Raw genomic sequence first — 20,066 nt, forward strand, 5'->3', positions numbered from 1 at the left:
TCGGAGATGAATTATGTAAATATTAAATTTCATATAAGAAATTCGTATAATTAGAATATATAAAAGATATAAAGACTCATGTATTATATTTATGTACAATATAATATATAAAATAATTTTGTTTAGATAAAAGATTTAAGGAAAAAAATACACAATGAATGGTTTGAAATTTTAGAGGCACAACTTTCTTTTATTTAGTAATTTACGACATTATATTTGTTTTTTTTTTCTTATAACCATTTTAACCTATTATTGATTACATATTTTTCTTTGACTAGTATCCACTTTTAAATTTATTTTATAAATATTTCTTATTAAATTTTTTAAAAGTACTACAATCCATGTGCCTCGTAGTAAAGCAAAGTGAAACTTATTAAGGTACAATTATTCATTTTTAAAATAAAACTCTTGCTTATAGGTCACTTTAATCAAATTATTTTTATCGATGATTAACTTATTTATTTGAAGTAAAGTTGAATTTAAGATATTGAGTGTGATTTTTTGATTCAAAACGTATTTTTTAACTTTTGATTGATTTTCAATCTGAAGTCGGTAGTGCTTGTTCATTGTTTTTTTTGTGTTGAAATTGCTACCTATTGAGTAATTAATAGAATAACCTAATGTTTGATCATAAATTTATTTTTGAAGAATAAAAAGTGTGCTAACTTCAATTAATTAAAATAAAATATACGTATTTAATAGGTGAAAGAAAATACCTTTTCTACCCCTCTCTCCTCTCCTAATTACACATTTCATCTTTTTGTTCTTCTTTCATTCCACGTTCTTCGCTCCACCGTGAAAAACCCGTCTCCGGCGCCAAATCATGTCCGGCAAATCCCGCAACTTTCGCCGTCGTGGAGGCGACGACGGCGACGATGATGAAACCTCCGCCAAGACCACCAACGGCACCGCCGTTAAACCTACAATCACCGCTTCCGCTTCCGCCACCAAACCCAAAAAGAAAAGTCTACTTAGTTTCGCCGACGACGAAGATTCCGACGATACTCCCTTCGTTCGGCCGTCCTCCAAACCCTCATCCGCTTCTTCACGAATCACGAAACCCTCTTCGTCATCTTCTGCGCACAAGCTTACTTCTGGAAAAGACCGAATTACCCCTAAACCTCCTTCATTCACCTCCAATGTACAACCTCAAGCTGGTACTTACACCAAGGAAGCACTCCTTGAGCTCCAGAAGAACACCAGAACCTTAGTTGGTTCTCGCTCTGCCCAACCCAAACCAGAGCCCGGGCCCCGGCCCGTTGAACCAGTTATAGTCTTGAAAGGGCTTGTGAAACCACCATTTAGTGTGAGTGCTCAAACTCAGCAAAATGGGCAAGAGAGTGAAGATGACGAAATGGATGTTGATCAATTTGGTGGTACTGTTAATAGGTTGGGTTCAATGGCATTGGAAAAGGATTCGAGGAAGAAGGATGATGTTGGGTCAGTAATACCTGATAAGATGACTATTGATGCAATAAGGGCTAAGAGGGAGAGGCTACGTCAAGCTCGGCCTGCGGCTCAGGACTTTATAGCATTGGATGAAGGGGGTAATCATGGTGAAGCTGAGGGGTTGAGTGATGAGGAGCCGGAGTTTCAGCAGAGAATTGGGTTCTATGGGGAGAAGATTGGTAGTGGGAGAAGGGGTGTGTTTGAGGATTTTGAGGATAAGGCACTGCAGAAAGATGGTGGATTTCGTAGCGATGATGATGAGGAAGATGAGGAGGACAAAATGTGGGAGGAAGAGCAGGTTAGAAAGGGGTTAGGAAAAAGGTTGGATGATGGGTCTAATAGAGGGGTGATGAGTAGTGTTGTAAGCAGTGCAGCTGCAGTTCAGAATGTTCAGAAGGCGAATTTCGGAAGTTCAGCTGTAGGAGCTAGTATATATTCCTCAGTACAAAGTGTTGATGTTTCTGATGGTCCTACTATTGGAGGAGGAGTGGTTGGAGGCTTGCCCAGTTTGGATGCATTATCAATTTCTAAGAAGGCCGAGGTTGCTAAGAAAGCCTTGTATGAGAGTATGGGAAGACTCAAAGTAAGTGTTAGCTCTAGTCTAAATGCATTTTATAGGCACTTTTATTTTCACTGATCAACATATCCAGCCTGCTAGCAATTTTTTTTTATCTGAATAATCACTAAGCCAATCAATTGACTACGCCTCGATCTCAGACTAATTGGAGTTGGCTGCTTACTAGTCCTTTTAAAAAAAAATGTTCTTTTTTCAATATTCAGAGGATTTATCATAGTTGAGTATTTTATGCTGCCTGCAACCATTTTCCTTTATCCTAGCTTGGAATTGACTATGCTTGAGAAGTTCATTAGTGAAGAATAAACTACAAGCTCTTATGTGTTTTTATGAATTCCAATTCTGATGTTTAACAATGGTTCAAGACATTTGATAAAATGGAATTGAGGATCTTTTATGTCATGATCTCTTGAGGGCAGAAAGAAGGTTTCTGCAAAAACATTTTTCTTTTTCCTAACATTCTGTTGGCTAAACATGAAAGCATTGGTCATAGTTAATACAATGCTAGATTGGTACTCTCCTGAGGCTAGCTTTAGTTGTGTGATGTTGTTCATATCCTGTGCGGTCATTTGTCGTCTTTCCTCTGTCCTGGCTAAATAGAGTCTGTTTTGGATCATGAGCCATTCAGTTTCCATTTATTTCAGTTGGTTTTTCATGATTGTAAGACTTTGAAACAGTTTATGGTAATTGTACAGAAAACCATTGATAGTCTGGATTATGTTCACGGAGATATGGTGCCCTGTAATTAGCGCACTGGCTTTAGGAATGTAAACTGGAAGTGATGGATGTAGTTTTGAAAAGGAGGGATGCACATATGGGCAATTTTTTGTCATGTTGGAAATTGCATTTATGATATCTTCTTTACCCTATTTTTAAAATCTATGGTGCATTATTTGACCATCTTTTAGTGTTTTCATGAGAACTTTAAAACTTTTAATATTGCTCACAGAAATACAGTGTAAACTGTGCACTTAAGCATGTGTATGTGCACAGTTCCTCCATATATTTTGTAGTAACTAACTCTCTTGAGCCGTGGTTCTTTCAGAAACAGCCTCTCTATCTCCACGAGGTAGTGATAAGGTTTGTGCCCACTATACCTTCCCCAGACCCCACTTAGTGGGATTTCACTGGGTTGTAGTTGTTGTTGTTGTTGTTTAATAGCATGTGTTGCATTCTAAAGTTATTATAATGGATGCATAGACTAACAGTATTATTTTTTTATTTTCTTTGTCAGGAATCTCATGGCCGAACTGTGACATCATTGCATAAGACTGAAGAAAATTTATCTGCCTCATTGTCGAAAGTCACTACGCTGGAAAATTCTTTGTCTGCTGCTGGTGAGAAGTACATGTTTATGCAAAAGCTTCGCGACTTTGTTTCTGTTATATGTGCGCTTTTGCAGGTATGATTTTCTGATTTATGAGCGGCATATTATGTATTTCCATATATATTCTGGCGCTGCTGTTGCAGTACTTGTGATACGAGTTTAACGGTCATTCATTATCTTAGTTTTAGGAGGAATTAAATTGAGAAAAGATGACCTAGAAGGGTGACAAGCACAGTTGCACTTGTAGTTGTGAAATAATTTCAGTTACTGGGTAGGGTGACAAGCACAGTTGCTCTTCTAGAAATCGGTCTATTAGGTGGATCCTGCAAAGTCTGATCCATTTTTAGGATCCATTTAGTTATTTAGTGTTAAGACATAGCTTGACACATGCTTAAGCCCTTAAACTAGGTGTAGTGCAGTTTGGGTGCTTTGGCTTACTTAAGCAACTCTTCTATGAAGTGTGCCAAGGCATAAAGCACGTGTCTTGGGTCAATGTTGTCATGACCCGTTTTCTAAACAAGCCATGACTGGCACCCGATGCCTTGTACAATAGGAAACGAGTCATAATTTATCGTAAGTATTGTACAATAGTGAAACAGAAGAACATTCACCGAAACTCATAGCTTAGTTCATTAGTACTTCCTTTTCACTTTCGTTTAGGTTGTTCCAGTCGACTGAACTTTCTTATGCCAGCTGTGGCGATTAGTAACTTGCTGATTACTGTTTCTCTCTTTAGTGGCCACTAATACAGTATTGTACCAAGTTTAGGTGAAAAGTAGTGGACTTTTGAACTGTCTGAAGTTAGACTTTTTGGTAGGATTATAGGGTCAAAGAACCTAGGGGAACCGTTAGACATTTTGAAATAAAAAAAACTAGGGTCTGTTTGTTTGACATTTTGAAAATCTGAGTTTGTAAAGCTCTAATTTTTAAGTTTTTGCAGAAAGTTTTTGTTTGAGTTGTCCAGGAGAACTTGATCCTGTGTGCTAACTATTATGGGTATTTAAATCCTTACAGGATAAAGGTCCTTACATTGAGGAACTTGAAGACCAGATGCAGAAACTTCATGAAGAACGAGCAGCCGCTATCTTAGAGAGGAGAGCTGCTGATAATGATGATGAAATGAAGGAACTTGAAGCTGCTGTAAGTGCTGCAAGACAAGTTCTAAGTAGAGGTGGGAGCAATGCAGCAACAATAGAAGCTGCCACAGCTGCTGCTCAGACTTCAACAGCAGCAATGAGGAAAGGAGGAGACTTACCTGTAGAGCTAGATGAATTTGGTAGAGATAAGAATCTGCAAAAACGGATGGATACAACAAGAAGGGCAGAGGCTCGGAAACGAAGAAGAGTGAAAAATGATGTTAAAAGAATGTCAGCTATAAAATGTGATAGCTCTTATCAGAAAATAGAAGGAGAATCTAGCACCGACGAAAGTGACTCTGAGAGTACAGCATATCAATCAAACCGTGATCAATTGCTTCAGGTTTCCGAGCAGATTTTTGGTGATGCACACGAGGAATACTCTCAACTGTCTGTGGTTGTTGAAAAGTTTGACAGATGGAAGAAAGATTATGCCTCAAGCTATCGTGATGCGTATATGTCACTTAGTATACCTGTTATTTTTTCACCCTATGTGAGACTAGAGCTTCTGAAGTGGGATCCACTGCATGAAAACACAGATTTTATGGATATGAACTGGTATGTGCACACAACTAGTTCTAATCAATTTTTTTCAAGTATTACCTCAACCCCTTCCTTTCCAAGATTGGTCCTTCCTTTTGAGGATAGGAGCTTTGTGGCTTTATACTGTAGTCACTTAGGGCCAAGAAATGTGTACTTGCCAATACTGATAATAGAATTCTTGATGATTTTTGCAATATAAATTTGTTTGAATTGACAAAGTATTTGCCAGGAATGTTTACCTGGCCAACCAATCATACAGGAAACTAGACATAAATGCTCCGTTTAATCTTCCATGTGTTCATATTACTTATTCCTTGTGATTCAATTCTCTTGCCAACTAAATTTTGTGTTATTCCAGGCACAATTCTCTATTCAGTTATGGAATTCCCCCAGAAGGTGAAACTGAAATAAGTGCTGATGATACTGATGTCAATCTTATTCCTCAGTTGGTAGAGAAGCTTGCAATACCCATTCTTCAGAACCAGTTAGCTAATTGCTGGGATATGCTTAGCACCAGTGAAACAGTGTGTGCTGTCTCTGCCATGCGATTGGTGTTGAGATATGGCCCTTTTTCTGGCTCAGCCCTCAGCAATCTGATTGCTGTGCTTCGTGATCGTCTAGCTGATGCTGTGGCTAATTTGAAGGTGTGTTCTTATCTCTGGAGACCCAAATTATGTGCATAATTTTTAAGACAGAATGTGATGTTATTTTTAAGTTTAGGTTTCTAATCATCCAAGTGAAACAGCTACTGGGAATAAGTTTTCCTAGCAAAGTGTGAAGAGATTAGAAATAGTGAAGTGGGGAGAAATGGAGTAGGATTGGAGCTTCATCTTTATTTCGTTGGTAGTGAAGTCAGGCTTATGATCTGAAAAAGGATAAGAGGCTCCAATGAATTCAATACTTCTTTAATGTCCTTTTAGTTAGTACTATATGTAAATGCTCCTACCCGTCTTTGTATGCTTGTTTAGTTTAAACTGGATTGCTCATTTTTATCTTCTGAACTGCTTTTGCAGGTCCCAACTTGGGACACCCTTGTTATGAGGGCTGTACCTGATGCAGCACGAGTTGCTGCTTATAGGTTTGGCATGTCTATTCGTTTGATCAGGAACATATGCTTGTTCCATGAGATTTTTGCCATGCCCGTCCTGGAAGAGCTGGTTCTTGATCAACTCTTAAGTGGAAAGATTCTTCCTCATCTTCGAAGCATTCAGTCAAACATTCATGATGCTGTAACAAGAACTGAAAGAGTTGTCACTTCACTACACGGTGTCTGGGCTGGCCCCAAAGCCACAGGAGATTGCAGGTACAGTTAATTTGAGTACGATATTTTAGTTGGCATTCCATGTTCTCTCTAGTTACTTTGAGAAAATTCCATCTTTAGATCCCTACTTGCCTTCATATTTTTGGCTTCATCTTAACTTGCTAACTTGTCATATATTTGTTGGAGCGGTGGGATATGAGTAGTAGAAAGGTTTAAAGGAAATAGAAAAAATTGTGATACCTTTTACCTTGTCCCTCCCCACAAGGAAACAGCAAATAGAGTTAAGTACTCTAGCTTTCTTGGTTTGGAAGTTCACATTTTTACCGATAGATAAGTAGGGTTTTTGGAATCCGACTTTTGGAAGTTCATATTCCTTGAAGCAAACTTGTTGCACCACCATCAGATAAAACTTATATACTTGTTGCACCACCATCACGATCAGCTTGCTTTATAAATATCTGATTTACGTGGTTCCTTTTTCATGGAGAAAATGTTTAGGCCCTTATAAAATATTCATTCTATTTCATCCCGTTTTCCCTTTCTCATCAAAGTTTTCAATTCTGCTTGCTAATGATGTGTTCTTTAACCTGTGTAGTCCAAAGCTACGACCATTGGTGGATTACTTGCTCTCACTTGCCAGGGTGCTCGAAAAGAAGCACTCATCAAGCAGTGGAGAGATAGATACATCTAAATTTGCTCGTCGATTGAAGAAGATGCTTGTAGAACTGAATCAATATGACTATGCCAGGGATATATCAAGAACCTTCAACATCAAGGAGGCCTTGTGATCTTCTTTCGATTTTCTTGGTCCAGCAGTCTTCTACATTTTTTAGTTTCATGTCAGTAGTTTTTCTTTTAGTGTAGTTACAAATTTAACAAATTTTGATGATACAAATGAAGCTTAAACGAAGAACCAGAGGATTTCATATAGTCGACCCCAATTTGTTTGGGCACGAAGTGTAGTTGTTTGTTGTATTGTAGTCACAAATTACCTTACATCTACACAAGGAATTGTGCTTTCTTTTTTCTAGAGCTTTCGGGTTTGAGTCATTTGATGGAGTGGAGTGGTAAGTGATCCTTCATTTTACCTGAGGTCTCGGTTCGAGCCCGGAGTCGCTTTTTGAGGGAACTCTTTACCCTCATCAAAAGTGGGACTACTTCAAATAATACACACAAAATTCCACAGCTAATGTGACACAAGTCACATGAATATCCTAGTACTTGACTATAACTCTAAAGATAATGACATATACTGTATAATAGAGTTCAAAAAATATGCATCTTTCTTTATTAAGGTAAAATAGTTGACTTATTGCTTCCACTTTCTCTTTTATTATTCTTATTTGTGGGGGTCTTTTTACTTTGACCTATCAGTCAATCAATTTTTTTCTTGATATAAATTATATGGAAAAAGCTCAAATATGTCATTAAATTTGAGAAAAAATTTATTTGTCATTCGTTAAAAGTTTGGCTTATCTATGCCAATTTTGTTTGAGAAAAGGCTCATCTGTTCCATTGTTTGTTAACTGGAATGACATAGATGAGTCAAACTTTTAACAGATAACATAGATAAGTCTTTTCCCCAAATTTGATGACATTTTTGAGGTTTTTTCCCTAAGTTATAAAAATCTACCTACATGTCAACATTGTATTAAAAATAAATAACCCCAAAATAAAATAAAATTAGAAGGGTAGTTGAGAAAACAAAATTAGACCATTTTTTTCACATGTTATTAGTACATAGTACTTATATAATAATACCATAACCATTACATCCAAACCAATTGAAAAACCTTTAAAAGCTCTTTCTTTTTCTCTAGCTTCTTACAATAATATATATCTTTTGAGAAAATTAAGAAAAAATGTCTTCACCATTATTAGTTTCTAATGGATCTGCCGGAAAAGGTGGCCGGATTCTGATCGTCGGAGCGACGGGATTCATCGGACAATTTATAACACAAGCAAGTCTTGATGCTAATAGAAGAACATATATTCTTATTAGATCATTTTCAGATAATTTTCATCCTAAGATCAAAATTATCAAAGAATTCGAAGATAAAGGGGCCATAATATTGCACGTAAATATGTTACACTCATATTCTTTGTTATTTAATTTTCACTTTTTTGAGTGGATCGAAAAATAGGATCAATAAGAAAATGCAGACTTGACTTCGAGAGTCATGATGATATTATCACAATGTCCTTATCAGAATATTTTTGTTTTTCACTTCGATCAATTAGCAATAATTTTTCTATAACTCACTCGAAAATCTTATTTTATAATGTTTTTTTAATAGGGTGTTATAAATGACCAAAAATTCATGGAGCACATGCTAAGAAAGCATGAGATTGATATTGTAATATCAGTTGTTGGTGGTGAAGGTATACTTGATCAACTTGTCCTTGTTCAAGCCATGAAAGCTGTTGGAACTATTAAGGTAATTTTTTTCCTAGTAAAATTAGGCAGGTTCGGGATCTAGAGTCAACAAATTTAGAATGACTTATGATCTTATATAATGACTTATGATGTTATATAGGTATATGCATATATTCATTTTTTTGTTACATACTATACTTCGAGTCGAAAGTGGTGGATTCAACTGAACCAGCAGAACCAACCTTAATTCATCTATGTGCAAAGGCGACATATACACTGATAGTGTAAAAGAATCGGAGAAGAAAGATGAGAACGTTTCGTAGATTTTATAAATGTAAATGTCAAGCTCATAAATCAGTTGTTTAAAAAAAGATAAATGCAAGACCAAAGGCGGATTCAAGTACAAGCTCATAAATCAGTTGTTTAAAAAAAGATAAATGCAAGACCAAAGGCGGATTCAAGTACTAGGGTTTTGTNACCAACCTTAATTCATCTATGTGCAAAGACGACATATACACTGATAGTGTAAAAGAATTGGAGAAGAAAGATGAGAACATTTCGTAGATTTTATAAATGTAAATGTCAACCTCATAAATCAGTTGTTTAAAAAAAGATAAATGCAAGACCAAAGGCGGATTCAAGTACTAGGGTTTTGTGACTAAGAGTTATCAAAAGTGAGACTGTTGACATGATGAGTAACAAAAAATCACGTGAAAGTCTATCGGTGAATGATTTCTCCATTCAGCCAATCTATGCAGAGTAATCGGTCCCTAAGGAACTTCTAAAAGAGTTACCATCCAATGAATACACAAAAGTGACGAAATTACTTTGACTACAGAACCTTGTCGGTAGTTATGATCTTATTAAAGTAACAATGACAATGACATATATATATATGTATCGATGATATTTTTTTTTATTATCAGTAAATTTTAATATGTTATAACAGATAACATCGTGTTAATATTTTTTTTTAAGAGATTTTTGCCATCAGAGTTTGGACATGAAGTGGACAGGTCAAATCCAGTGGAGCCAGGGCTAAATATGTATAAACAAAAGAGAAAAGTTAGAAGATTTATAGAGGAAATGAAAATACCTTATACTTATATTTGTTGCAATTCAATTGCTTCTTGGCCATATTATGACAATAAACATCCTTCTGATGTTCTTCCTCCTCTTGATCATTTCCAAATTTATGGTGATGGCAATGTCAAAGGTAAACACATTTTTCGATAATTCGTCGTTAAATAGTATTAGTGATAGATTTTGTTGTTTAGCGATAGAAAATGTCTGCAATAACTCATGTTTCTTTTTTGAAAAATGTTTGTATGTTGATAGAGGTGTGTGTTTATCAGTGACAGAGCCAGAAATTTAATGAAGGAAATTCAAAAATAAAAAAGTAAAACACACGAAGAAGTTAAATGGATTTAATATGTAACTACAGAAAATGGTCAAATGTCATTATAGTATGTGAAATTGAACAAAAGTATCGCAAAATTAATAAGTTGGTAAAAATCTATCCATTTCTTAATAAACATAATGTCTCATTTCTTTTTAAACACTTTCTTTTTCTGATAAAAATATTATTTAAAAAAAAACTCTTTTTCTTGTTTCTTTTCTTTTAAAATTCTTTTATAACTAATAGATTAGCGACAATTTTTTGTTGTTTACCGATAGAAATTATCCGTAGGTTATTCATATTTCTTTTGTAGTATTTCTGTGTTGATATATGTTTTTATTAGTGACGAAGCTAATATATAAAAAAGTAAAACACACGAAGAAAAATTCAATATATAATGCATACACATAAAGAAAAAGAATTAACCTGCAATGTTATTTTTCGACAAAGGTGTATTAATTGACTTTCTTTGGACAAGTATAGTTTCTATTGTTTTATATTCACTAATTTCTATCTTTCAGAATTTCATTATTATTTTTAAATATAAATGCAGCTTATTTTGTGGCTGGTGCTGATATTGGAAAATTCACTATAAAAGCAGCAGAAGATAATAGGACATTTAATAAATGTGTACATTTTCGACCAAAATGTAATTTCCTTAATATGAAGGAAATTGCTACTCTTTGGGAAAATAAAATTGGGAAAATATTACCAAGAGTTACAATCACTGAGGATGTCCTATTAGCTATTGCTGCAGGTATAAATATATTATTTCCGTTTCATTTTATATGACAATATTATCACTACATAGTCATCATCGTTAACGTGCACATGATCTTACCATTTAATTCTTGGTACTTTGTTTTAAATATGAAAAGTGATTCAATTTCATTGGATTCATGTAGAAAATAAAGGGCCAATGATTGAACCGTAAATTTTACAAATATTCATTTTTTTTACTTGTAATTGAAAAATAGCCACTTTTTTTTGGCTATTTTTCCACAAAAAAGTGTACAGCGTATACCTCTTCGTATAGGTCACTACTTATGCGACTTGGAGAATGATATGATTCATTTTACGAAAATCAAAAATATTTTTTAACTATATGAAGAGAAAAAAAATAGAGTGGAAAGAATATTTGCAAATTGCATCACAATTAGTGTATTTTTTTAAATCACAATTTTCAATAGATTATATTAATTTTTAATGTGTTGTCTTTAATTTGCAGAGAAAATAATCCCTAGAAGTGTAGTTGCATCTTTGACACATGAAATTTTCATAAAGGGCTGTCAAATTGGATTTTCAATTGATGGCAAAAAAGATCTTGAAGTTTGTGATTTATACCCAAATGAGTCCTTTTGCACTATGGATGAGTGTTTCAATGATTTCCTTTTAAAGATGGATGAAATGCTATTTCAATTCAACTATCGGCTAATCGAGAAAACCTCATAAAATTCGTCTTTATTGTATTGCTAAGTCGTGAAATTTCGTCCTTTCTAAATTGAAGGACAACTTTTTTTTTTCCTTCCTCTATTTTTCATGAGTGAACTTTTATATGCATTTTCCCTAATTTTTAATGGAATATTTGTCATTTTCCTTTGTATTGATGCAAAAAAAAAAACCAATAATAATAAAGCTCGATATCTACTGATTTTGTCACTCCTATGATTCAAAGGACTCACCGGCTATAGGACAAGAAGCATAGACATCAAGTAAGAGCGTGTAGGCCACTCATGCCAGATGAACATAACTTCAATGGGAATATAAAAGATCTCTATGAATTCAAAAGAATTGAACGAGGAGTTGTATGAGATAACGATACTATAAAATGGTATGAAGGAAAACATTTTCCTTCATACCAAATATTCTGTGCATATTTTCCAACTTCAGATTACAATTGCTAAAAATGTCAAATGCCATAACACATTTGATAGATCAGAGAATATATAGACAGAACTGATATAACAATTGCTTTAATCTATTGCCAGAATTACAATAATCTTGTGGATAATATAGACAGTTCACAAGACAGACACAACTCGATTCAGACGAATACACATGAAATCAGATAAAACAATGTACTTGTGGTGACATGACTCAATAAAACCTCATTCACCATCTAACATGTTCGTCTGATCAAAGAAAAAGCTCGGGGGAAACTAAGCTTCTTTGTCGATAGTAACTACACATCATTTACAAGTAAACGTTCTTCTATAAACATACGGCAGATGGGACACCTCTTGCACTTGTCACAACAGGTACTGAAAACGAATGATCAGTTGCAATAATCAGATTAGATATGCAAGAAAGGAAATGAAACGTTTTTTTCTTCCGAATCTAGCATGCAAGGAAAGACATGCCTTCAAAATATGGAAACTGTTTTAAACAGCATATTTATCGGATATTGTAAATCATAGAAAGAATGTAAATACGACTGCAGAAAACGAGTGGCATGAAGTCTAGATTATACCTGCAGAGGATGTGATGCCTACAAGGAAGGAGGAGAATATTTATATGTTCCTCGAAGCAAATTCTACATAGAATTTTTTCCTGACAAAAGAATCCACATGTAAGTGGCTCAGTAGAGTTAGCAAGGACGAGAAACAATATTTACAAATACTAAGGTAACACAGGTTTATTCCTTGTTTCAAACACATCACGTATTTGTTAAACGCGCGCTAGATTTCTTATGAAGTATTTCATGATGATAAAAGATATATTTAGACAATATTCTCGTGATAATATAATGCATCAATTAGATATTAACAGTATTTTGATGTAATCTTACATTTTGAAGTCTTTCGAACTTTTCCTGTTTTGATTGTGTGATATCTGATTGCTCACAAAGTGCTGCTTGTAGTCTCCATATCTGAGATAGTAACAGTCAAGCTAACCATCCCAGTGAGAGCACTAAAGGAAACGAAGAAAGAGGCAATAAGAAAAAAGACACGACCTCTTCAGCAAGCTTCGCTCTAGGCATTTGCTTTACGGTATCAGGTGAGAAAGTATTGTACCTAAAATAACAATCAGAGGATGCCGTGAAGATAAATCAGTGGAAGTTTAAGTAAACACTGCATGTACAACTTCGAGTAAACAAAAGTCGTATAAGCAATAAGTAATTTGTAGAATCTTTCTATTGACTAATAGTCCTGCACTCCTGCTTTTACAGTATTTATACTTACCCATGAACTTCAATCCATTTTCCATAGAAATATCTAATTGCTTTTGAAAGGTTAAGATTATTTTTTGTTCATCAGTAATTTTCATTCATCAAGCTCTTGTTTGATATGCGACTGTTTAGCCAAGATAAACATTCCTTGTTCCAAGAATCTGGGTTAGGAGGGTGTAGAGGTCGAGGATTCGGGTAGAAGGCCAGTAGTAAATAGTTTTGTGTCTGGTCTCTCCAGCTAGTAGTATTGGTATTATACTATTTCTGTATTTCTCCCTCTTAGTTCTCTACTACTACTTGTTCTCTCATATGCTTCTAGTTTCTTATTATCCTGCTATTGTTACTGCTTATGTCTTCATAAATGTTGTGTTTTTGCTTTCTTTGAGCCGAGGGTCTATTGGAAACAGCCACTCTACCTGACAAGGTAGGGGTGAGGTTTGCTTACACGCTACCCTCCCCAACTATGTTGTGTACGTTGTTGTAGCAGCAGTAAATTTGCACTAAAGCTTCTACAAAGACGCCNNNCCCCCCCCCCCCCCCAAACAAACACACACAACCCACACACAAAAAAAGGCCATCTAAAACACGTGAACCAGATGACCCTCAAGGTACTGGACAGAAATGCAAAAACTGCAAGTATTGACAGACACTGACCCAGATGTCCCTGGATAATATAGACGAGCTTGTTCCTCTCGGCTTTCTTCATCAATTGACCACCAACCTAACAACCTGTATCAATAAGATCAACACAAAGAGACAAGCACGTGGAATGAGTAAAAACATAAACAATGCTGGGAAGGATCAGAAATCGTACAGTTTCACCTTGCTATCATTACCTTGACCCGTGATGCATGCAACTGAAAGAATCACGAATAACAGAAGACATCCTAAAATAGCTTCTAACACCACCTTCACCATCAACCAGAAGAATAATTGTCTCCACAAGTCTATAAACAGAGAATAAAAGACCAGCTCCTTGAAGTAGGAAAAGAGGAATAAACAGAACAGGAATTGGGATAAATCTAGCACTTGGTGGGGTCCCCTGTAATCAAAATGTGTTAGTTGCACACCTAATTAACTAATTGGAAAATTGAAAGAAAAACTTCTTAGTTCTTAGAGTGTCGTACCGCTAAGCGCATAAAAAGCAATATCTGGAAACAAACAAGAGGAATTTTCATCACATGACCACCAATATCCTGCAAACTGCATATTCCACTATGCTGATCATCTTCATCCACAGATGCAAGAAATCCACTGTTCCAGTTAAGAGATCGCATGCTTGTTATAGAAGAGCTGGGCGTACGTAGACTTGACTGTCTGTGGATTGCAGGGTTGTACCATTTCGTGCAGATAAGAAAGGCAAAGCATTCTGCGACACTGAATGCCAAGTATCATACAGGTTTAGCAAGCAATTAAGCACAATCGCCAATCATGCAGGATAAATGGGAACTTTTTTGTACCCGTAGTTAATGAATAAATCCCACCACCCAAGAGCAGCAACATCTCCTGCAATTCACAGCAAACGAACATGAAACCATAATTTGATGAATGAATGATAAGGTAGAAAAACCAATAAGGCAAGGTTAATGTATGGATCACTATGTTTCTAACAGTGTTACCACAAAGAAAATATTTGTAAATTTTTGTTCTTTAAATAAAGCAAAAATAGGGAAATAATGATTTAACTCCTACACTGCAAGAAGCCACTGTCAAAATGCTATAGCTAAATTATGATACAGCTGTAGAATTTCCATGTTATGGCCACCTTTCGAGCAATTAAAAACAACGGTAAACAGCTAGGATTTATTTCTCAATAGAGAAACACCTATAGATACAAACAGGGAAAAAAGTACCCTCGTACTGGTTACTTGATGGATGACTTGAGGCTTTAATAAACTAACAGGTCTGCAACTCTAGAAGAATAAACATTGACATAATTTGCACCAGTAGACCAAACTCTTGATCTCTTAGTAAAAGCATAATCTTTCTTTTGCTTGCCATTTCCAAAAATGTTTATTATTTTGAAGTTGCTACAGATATAAACTGATAAGAACGTACAGATATAAAATAAAATGAGAAGAAGCAAATGGAGCATTTAGCCACACGAATTCAATGACCAGTACAGAAAGAGAGTCAAATAATTACCACAAATCTTCAAAAGAGTAAATGTTGTAGCTGCTATGAAGAAGACCATAGCGATTGCAACCCAGAAGTGCTGAGACATAATGACAAGATGACTTTTAGAAACTACCAATGTGCACATATTAGCGCAAACTGCATGTACCAATCAATCACGGTTTCAAATAGCTTTCACATCAATAGGGTACAACAGAAAGCATATGAATTTAAGGCACATAACACCAGACTGCATATAGCTGAAAAAAGTATCTAAAAGCTGGTTAAAAGATGCAATCGAACTGTTTATTCTTGATATGTAACTCCTCAACATAAACTATTTTTGAACCTTATTTTCACTGGTGAGGAGAGAGCAGTCAACCTCACAAAAGTTCCAGAATTTAAGAGTGCACTTCCTTTGAAACCCCGTAAAATAATATCTACGCTCTTTTGTTTACAGATTTATGCAAGTGAAGAAATAAGGTTCCTAAGTTCGTCAATCTAAAAGGTATAATAGGCTATTAATATTAGATTCTTCCTAGTAGATGAGCAACAGGAATGACATGATTGCTAACTGTGGTTTCTTAAAATGAATGGGAGATCTTTACTTACAGGAAGGGTCTCCCATATAGCCTCATCACTCATGCTTTCTTCATCTCCAGGCATCAGCGCCCTGCACATTCTGAGCATGGGGAGAAGTTTAACAGGAATTAGATAAACATCCAAAACCAAGACCAATAATTTGCATGCTTTGAAGTACTGCAAAAAATATATGTTTGGACATCTTATCTCATATCTCTTTATTCCAAAAAGGCATAATACATAAACACAGACACTCAAACTTGGCCTCAAATGGCAAATAAAGACTCCAACTTTCAGTATGCACATCTAGAAACCTCAACTCTTCTCCACTATATCAGTTGCACATTCCAACTTAAAGAATGGTCATCTAGACACCTCCAAAGTTGATGTGCCACATCAGCGTCTGGTGTCTATGAGACACACTGGGGACAAGTCGGAGTGTTTTGTTGCCAGTGAGACCAAGTTGAGGTGTCTAGATGTGCACTCCTCAAAGTTGGAGAACTTACTTGTCAACTGAGGCCAAGTTTGAGTGTGTGTTTATGTATTATGCCTCCCCAAAAATATTTCAACTGCCACCAGATGGCTTAAAAGTTCAGCATTTCTTGGCAGGAAAAGTATCTTACCTAACATTATCAACCAAGATAGCAATTTCAAGTGCAAGCAGGGGAAAGAACACAATCTTCAAACTTACAGCTGCATTATCCACAGTTCACAAATAAGTGGCTTTGCTTATATGAACTAATATTGCATGTCAAATTTAAAGAGAGAAAGAAATGATACAAGATTTAAACAGATGAAATTAAGATTTTGCACAATCAAGGCACTGAAAGGTAAGCAATAGCTTAAAGGTCATAACACAAAAGGTTAAGGTAGAGTTGCAAGTCTAGTGAAACTGCCTCTAGTAACTAGACGAGTGAACAACATTACGAATCAGCAAGAAGGCAGTAAGCAGTTGGTTATAAATGCATCAGATAATGTTCTAAGGAAATTTTCTTGTTTACCATAGGTGCTGTCGAGATGAATACAAAGAAGTAGTTCAAAAGCAACAAGCAGCGGTGTCGCCATGACAGCATGAAATGGTGCCCACTGTTCATGAAGGAATATGTGCTTATGTCACTATATAGCTTTTTGAAAATATACAAACAGCAATGACTGGTACATGAAACATTGAATCTAAAATCAGAAATGTTAATGTGTCATACATGTCGATCATGAGGCATTGATGGAGCAGGTAATGAGAATCTACCCCTTGCTACAACCACATGAAACAACCAAAGTGGAACGAAAACAACCCTGCAAAATGAACCAATTGTGAAAACCAACTGCAATCACAAATCATACTGTTTAAGAGACTAGGGGTTTCAATGTTCTCAATTATCTTGTAAAATAAAAGGAGAAAAGAAATATATGGCAATACTTAGAAACTCAAGTCCCTGTATACTGCAAATGGTATAATTATAATGCAGAAAACATGAGTACAAAAGCTTTAGTATCCAGTGCTTATATTTCTTGGATACCTCTTTCTTTCTCTCAATACACACACATTTGCATGCTCTGGCATATTTCACTTCCAACAATTAGAATACTTATACCAGAAGGGGCAAGATACAAAATTGGAAGACAGACAACCTTACTTTCACCACCAACATACCCAGTGTAATAACACAAATGGATTCTGGGGAGGGTAGGATGTACGCAAACCTTTACCCTACCTTTGTGACGTAGAAAGGTTGTTTTTGATAGACCCTTGGCTCAAAAGAAAGGTATCCGACACAGGACTGTAAGAAAATAACCAGCAAAATAGCAAGATACAAAACAAATGCAGAAACATATAGTAATACACACCAAAGAAAAGACACCCTGCAGTGGAATACTCCTCCATTTCAGCCATCCTGTTTTAATTTTATGTTCTGCATCTTCATTTATCATTCCATTCTATTCTCCTGGAAGATTGAGCTTAGTATCTGAATTATACTTGTACCCACTACAATCCTGTCTAATCTCCTTACCTTTATTCTTTTTGTGAAGACTAAAGCTGCCATGCATATATTCTATCTTATTTATACTTATTCTAAAACTTATGCACAATTTCAATTTTTGGTTGACTTTGTCGATCAATAAAATCTATCATCTGGTAAATGCATAAATCAAAGAACCTTCTATCTATATACTATTGGTTAACTCATCTATAACTAGAGTAAACAAGTGGAATTCAAGGCATATACCCAGTGTATGCGAGAAACTCATCTTTCCTTTATTTCACACTTGCAAAAGTTTCATTTGTACACATCATGTATGAAACTTATATAATTCATACGAATTCCTTTCTTCTCAAGTACCCACCAATAAAATTCTCGTGAAACTTACATATTATTTTCCGAGTCAATGAATATCATGTGAATCCTTCTTTTTGTCCCTAAAGTTTTTCAATAATTTTCTTAGCAAAGATATTCTTCTGTGTTAAATCTACCTTCACAAATTCAAACAGGCTCTACATATAGTAAAGAATGAACTCCAACGAGCAAGGAGCCAATTTTTCAGTAAGACTTAAACCAATCTTCCTCTTACTCATGCTGTTTTCACATAGTCTAACAAAACATTCGGAATTCCCCGAAAACCGAAACAATTTTCAGAAATGTCTAGGTGGTAATACACCTCTTCATACATGAATGACTAACAGTTTTAGGGTAAGCACATTACCCAAAATCCTAAAGTTTCCACCTTTTTCAAGCTCAACAACAATCCAATTAACTATTTTAAGGTACACACATCATCAAAAATCATAAAGTTTCCACCTTTTTCAAGCTCAACAACAATCCTATTAACAATATTAGGGTAATCACATCATCCAAAATCCTAAAGTTTCCACCTTTTTCAAGCTCAACAACAACCCTATTAACAATTCTATGGTAACCACATCATCCAAAATCCTAAAGTTTCAAACCTTTTTCAAGCTCAACAACAATCCTATTAACAATTTAAGGGTAACCACATCATCCAAAATCTTAAAGTTTCCACCTTTTTCAAGCTCAACAATGACCAAAAAGGCAGCATTCCAGTTTTAATTTCCAATCATGCTTCCAAGTTACAAACTAGAACATCATAGGTACAAAGTACTAACTAAGAAGACTAATCTCAACAAAGATGTCATTTTGAGAAATTCAAACAGAAAAGACCTTCGCTTTATCCACATATTGTTACCATCTATGCTCATTAACTGTTAAAAACTTCCTCAATCAGATACAAAAAAAAACCCAAAAAATCACAAATTCTGGAAAAAAAAATCCCAAAATGAAAGTAAAGAAACACAAACCACCAAGAATAATGAAGGGCTCGATCAAGCTTGAGAACAAGAAGCAGAGTGAAACAAAACAGCAATCCATGAGCTACCACTGCTTGTAAAGACTTCAAAATTTTCCTTCCACCCATCACTTCACCCAAAAAAAGCACCCAAGTTCCAATCTTTTTCACCAATCAAGAAAACCCCACATCGAAATTGACAAAAATAAGATGTGGGTGTCAAAGATAAAGCAGAATTTCAAGGAAAAAAATGGTGGGTGTTGAAGAAAAAGCAAAAAAGGTGGAGTCTTTGGAAGTTTTAACAAGAAAAGAAACACAGAAAAGCAACGTTAATTGCAAGAACGTATGACAGAATTGGATTTTAAGGCAAAACGCCAGTCTTGTTGTCTTTATTATTGTCACACCGAACCGATTTGTAACAAATTCATAGAGTGCAAATGATGTTCTTTGAGATATGGTCTATTGGTGGAATAATTGGGACATAATTTTAACAATTAAAATTAAATATTGTAAATTGTTGAGGAAAAAAAAAAATTGTATTTGGCACTAAAGAATATACTTTTGTTAGTTGTGGATAGCGGAACATGACTGTTTCTTTCTTAATTAGATGTTTTCTTAATCAAAAGTTCAGATCCATAAGAATAGATGTTCATTATTTGATTAGTTACGTGAATTACTTTTTATTAAAAAAGAAAAATATATACTTGATGATTGGTAATGTATGTAAATTTAAGAGTATTTTCTCGAAGGATGTCGTCAAACTCTCACTTCTGATTTACGTAAGTGATTTTGTAAGTCATCACATAGATATTTTGTGTAAATATCTTTTGGATG

The 20,066-nt window shown here is 35.2% G+C and overlaps 3 protein-coding genes across 3 annotated transcripts; 2 read left to right on the forward strand and 1 right to left on the reverse strand.

The window, feature by feature from the left end:
• The first annotated feature begins 773 nt into the window (after positions 1-773).
• Positions 774-7,101, forward strand: LOC125867609 (transcriptional repressor ILP1). Its single transcript, XM_049548162.1, has 6 exons — positions 774-2,032; positions 3,258-3,425; positions 4,365-5,044; positions 5,388-5,673; positions 6,043-6,332; positions 6,886-7,101. The coding sequence occupies exons 1-6, from the start codon at positions 824-826 to the stop codon at positions 7,076-7,078; spliced, it is 2,826 nt and encodes a 941-aa protein (XP_049404119.1). The 5' UTR covers positions 774-823; the 3' UTR covers positions 7,079-7,101.
• Positions 7,102-8,137: 1,036 nt separating this feature from the next.
• On the forward strand, positions 8,138-11,518 carry LOC125868902 (leucoanthocyanidin reductase-like). The gene is made up of 5 exons (XM_049549467.1): positions 8,138-8,368; positions 8,588-8,728; positions 9,646-9,883; positions 10,620-10,823; positions 11,295-11,518. Exons 1-5 carry the CDS (start codon positions 8,153-8,155, stop codon positions 11,516-11,518), a joined length of 1,023 nt encoding a protein of 340 aa, XP_049405424.1. The 5' UTR covers positions 8,138-8,152.
• Positions 11,519-12,023: 505 nt separating this feature from the next.
• On the reverse strand, positions 12,024-19,671 carry LOC125867623 (uncharacterized). The gene is made up of 14 exons (XM_049548181.1): positions 19,246-19,671; positions 17,135-17,225; positions 16,934-17,018; positions 16,556-16,625; positions 15,963-16,032; positions 15,381-15,450; positions 14,696-14,741; positions 14,363-14,612; positions 14,072-14,277; positions 13,890-13,964; positions 13,020-13,080; positions 12,855-12,935; positions 12,537-12,616; positions 12,024-12,327 (listed from the first exon to the last, which is right to left on the reverse strand). Exons 1-14 carry the CDS (start codon positions 19,359-19,361, stop codon positions 12,249-12,251), a joined length of 1,380 nt encoding a protein of 459 aa, XP_049404138.1. The 5' UTR covers positions 19,362-19,671; the 3' UTR covers positions 12,024-12,248.
• Positions 19,672-20,066: the final 395 nt, after the last annotated feature.

This window comes from Solanum stenotomum, chromosome 6 (genome assembly GCF_019186545.1).
Source record: "Solanum stenotomum isolate F172 chromosome 6, ASM1918654v1, whole genome shotgun sequence".
Taxonomy (NCBI): Eukaryota; Viridiplantae; Streptophyta; class Magnoliopsida; order Solanales; family Solanaceae; genus Solanum; species Solanum stenotomum.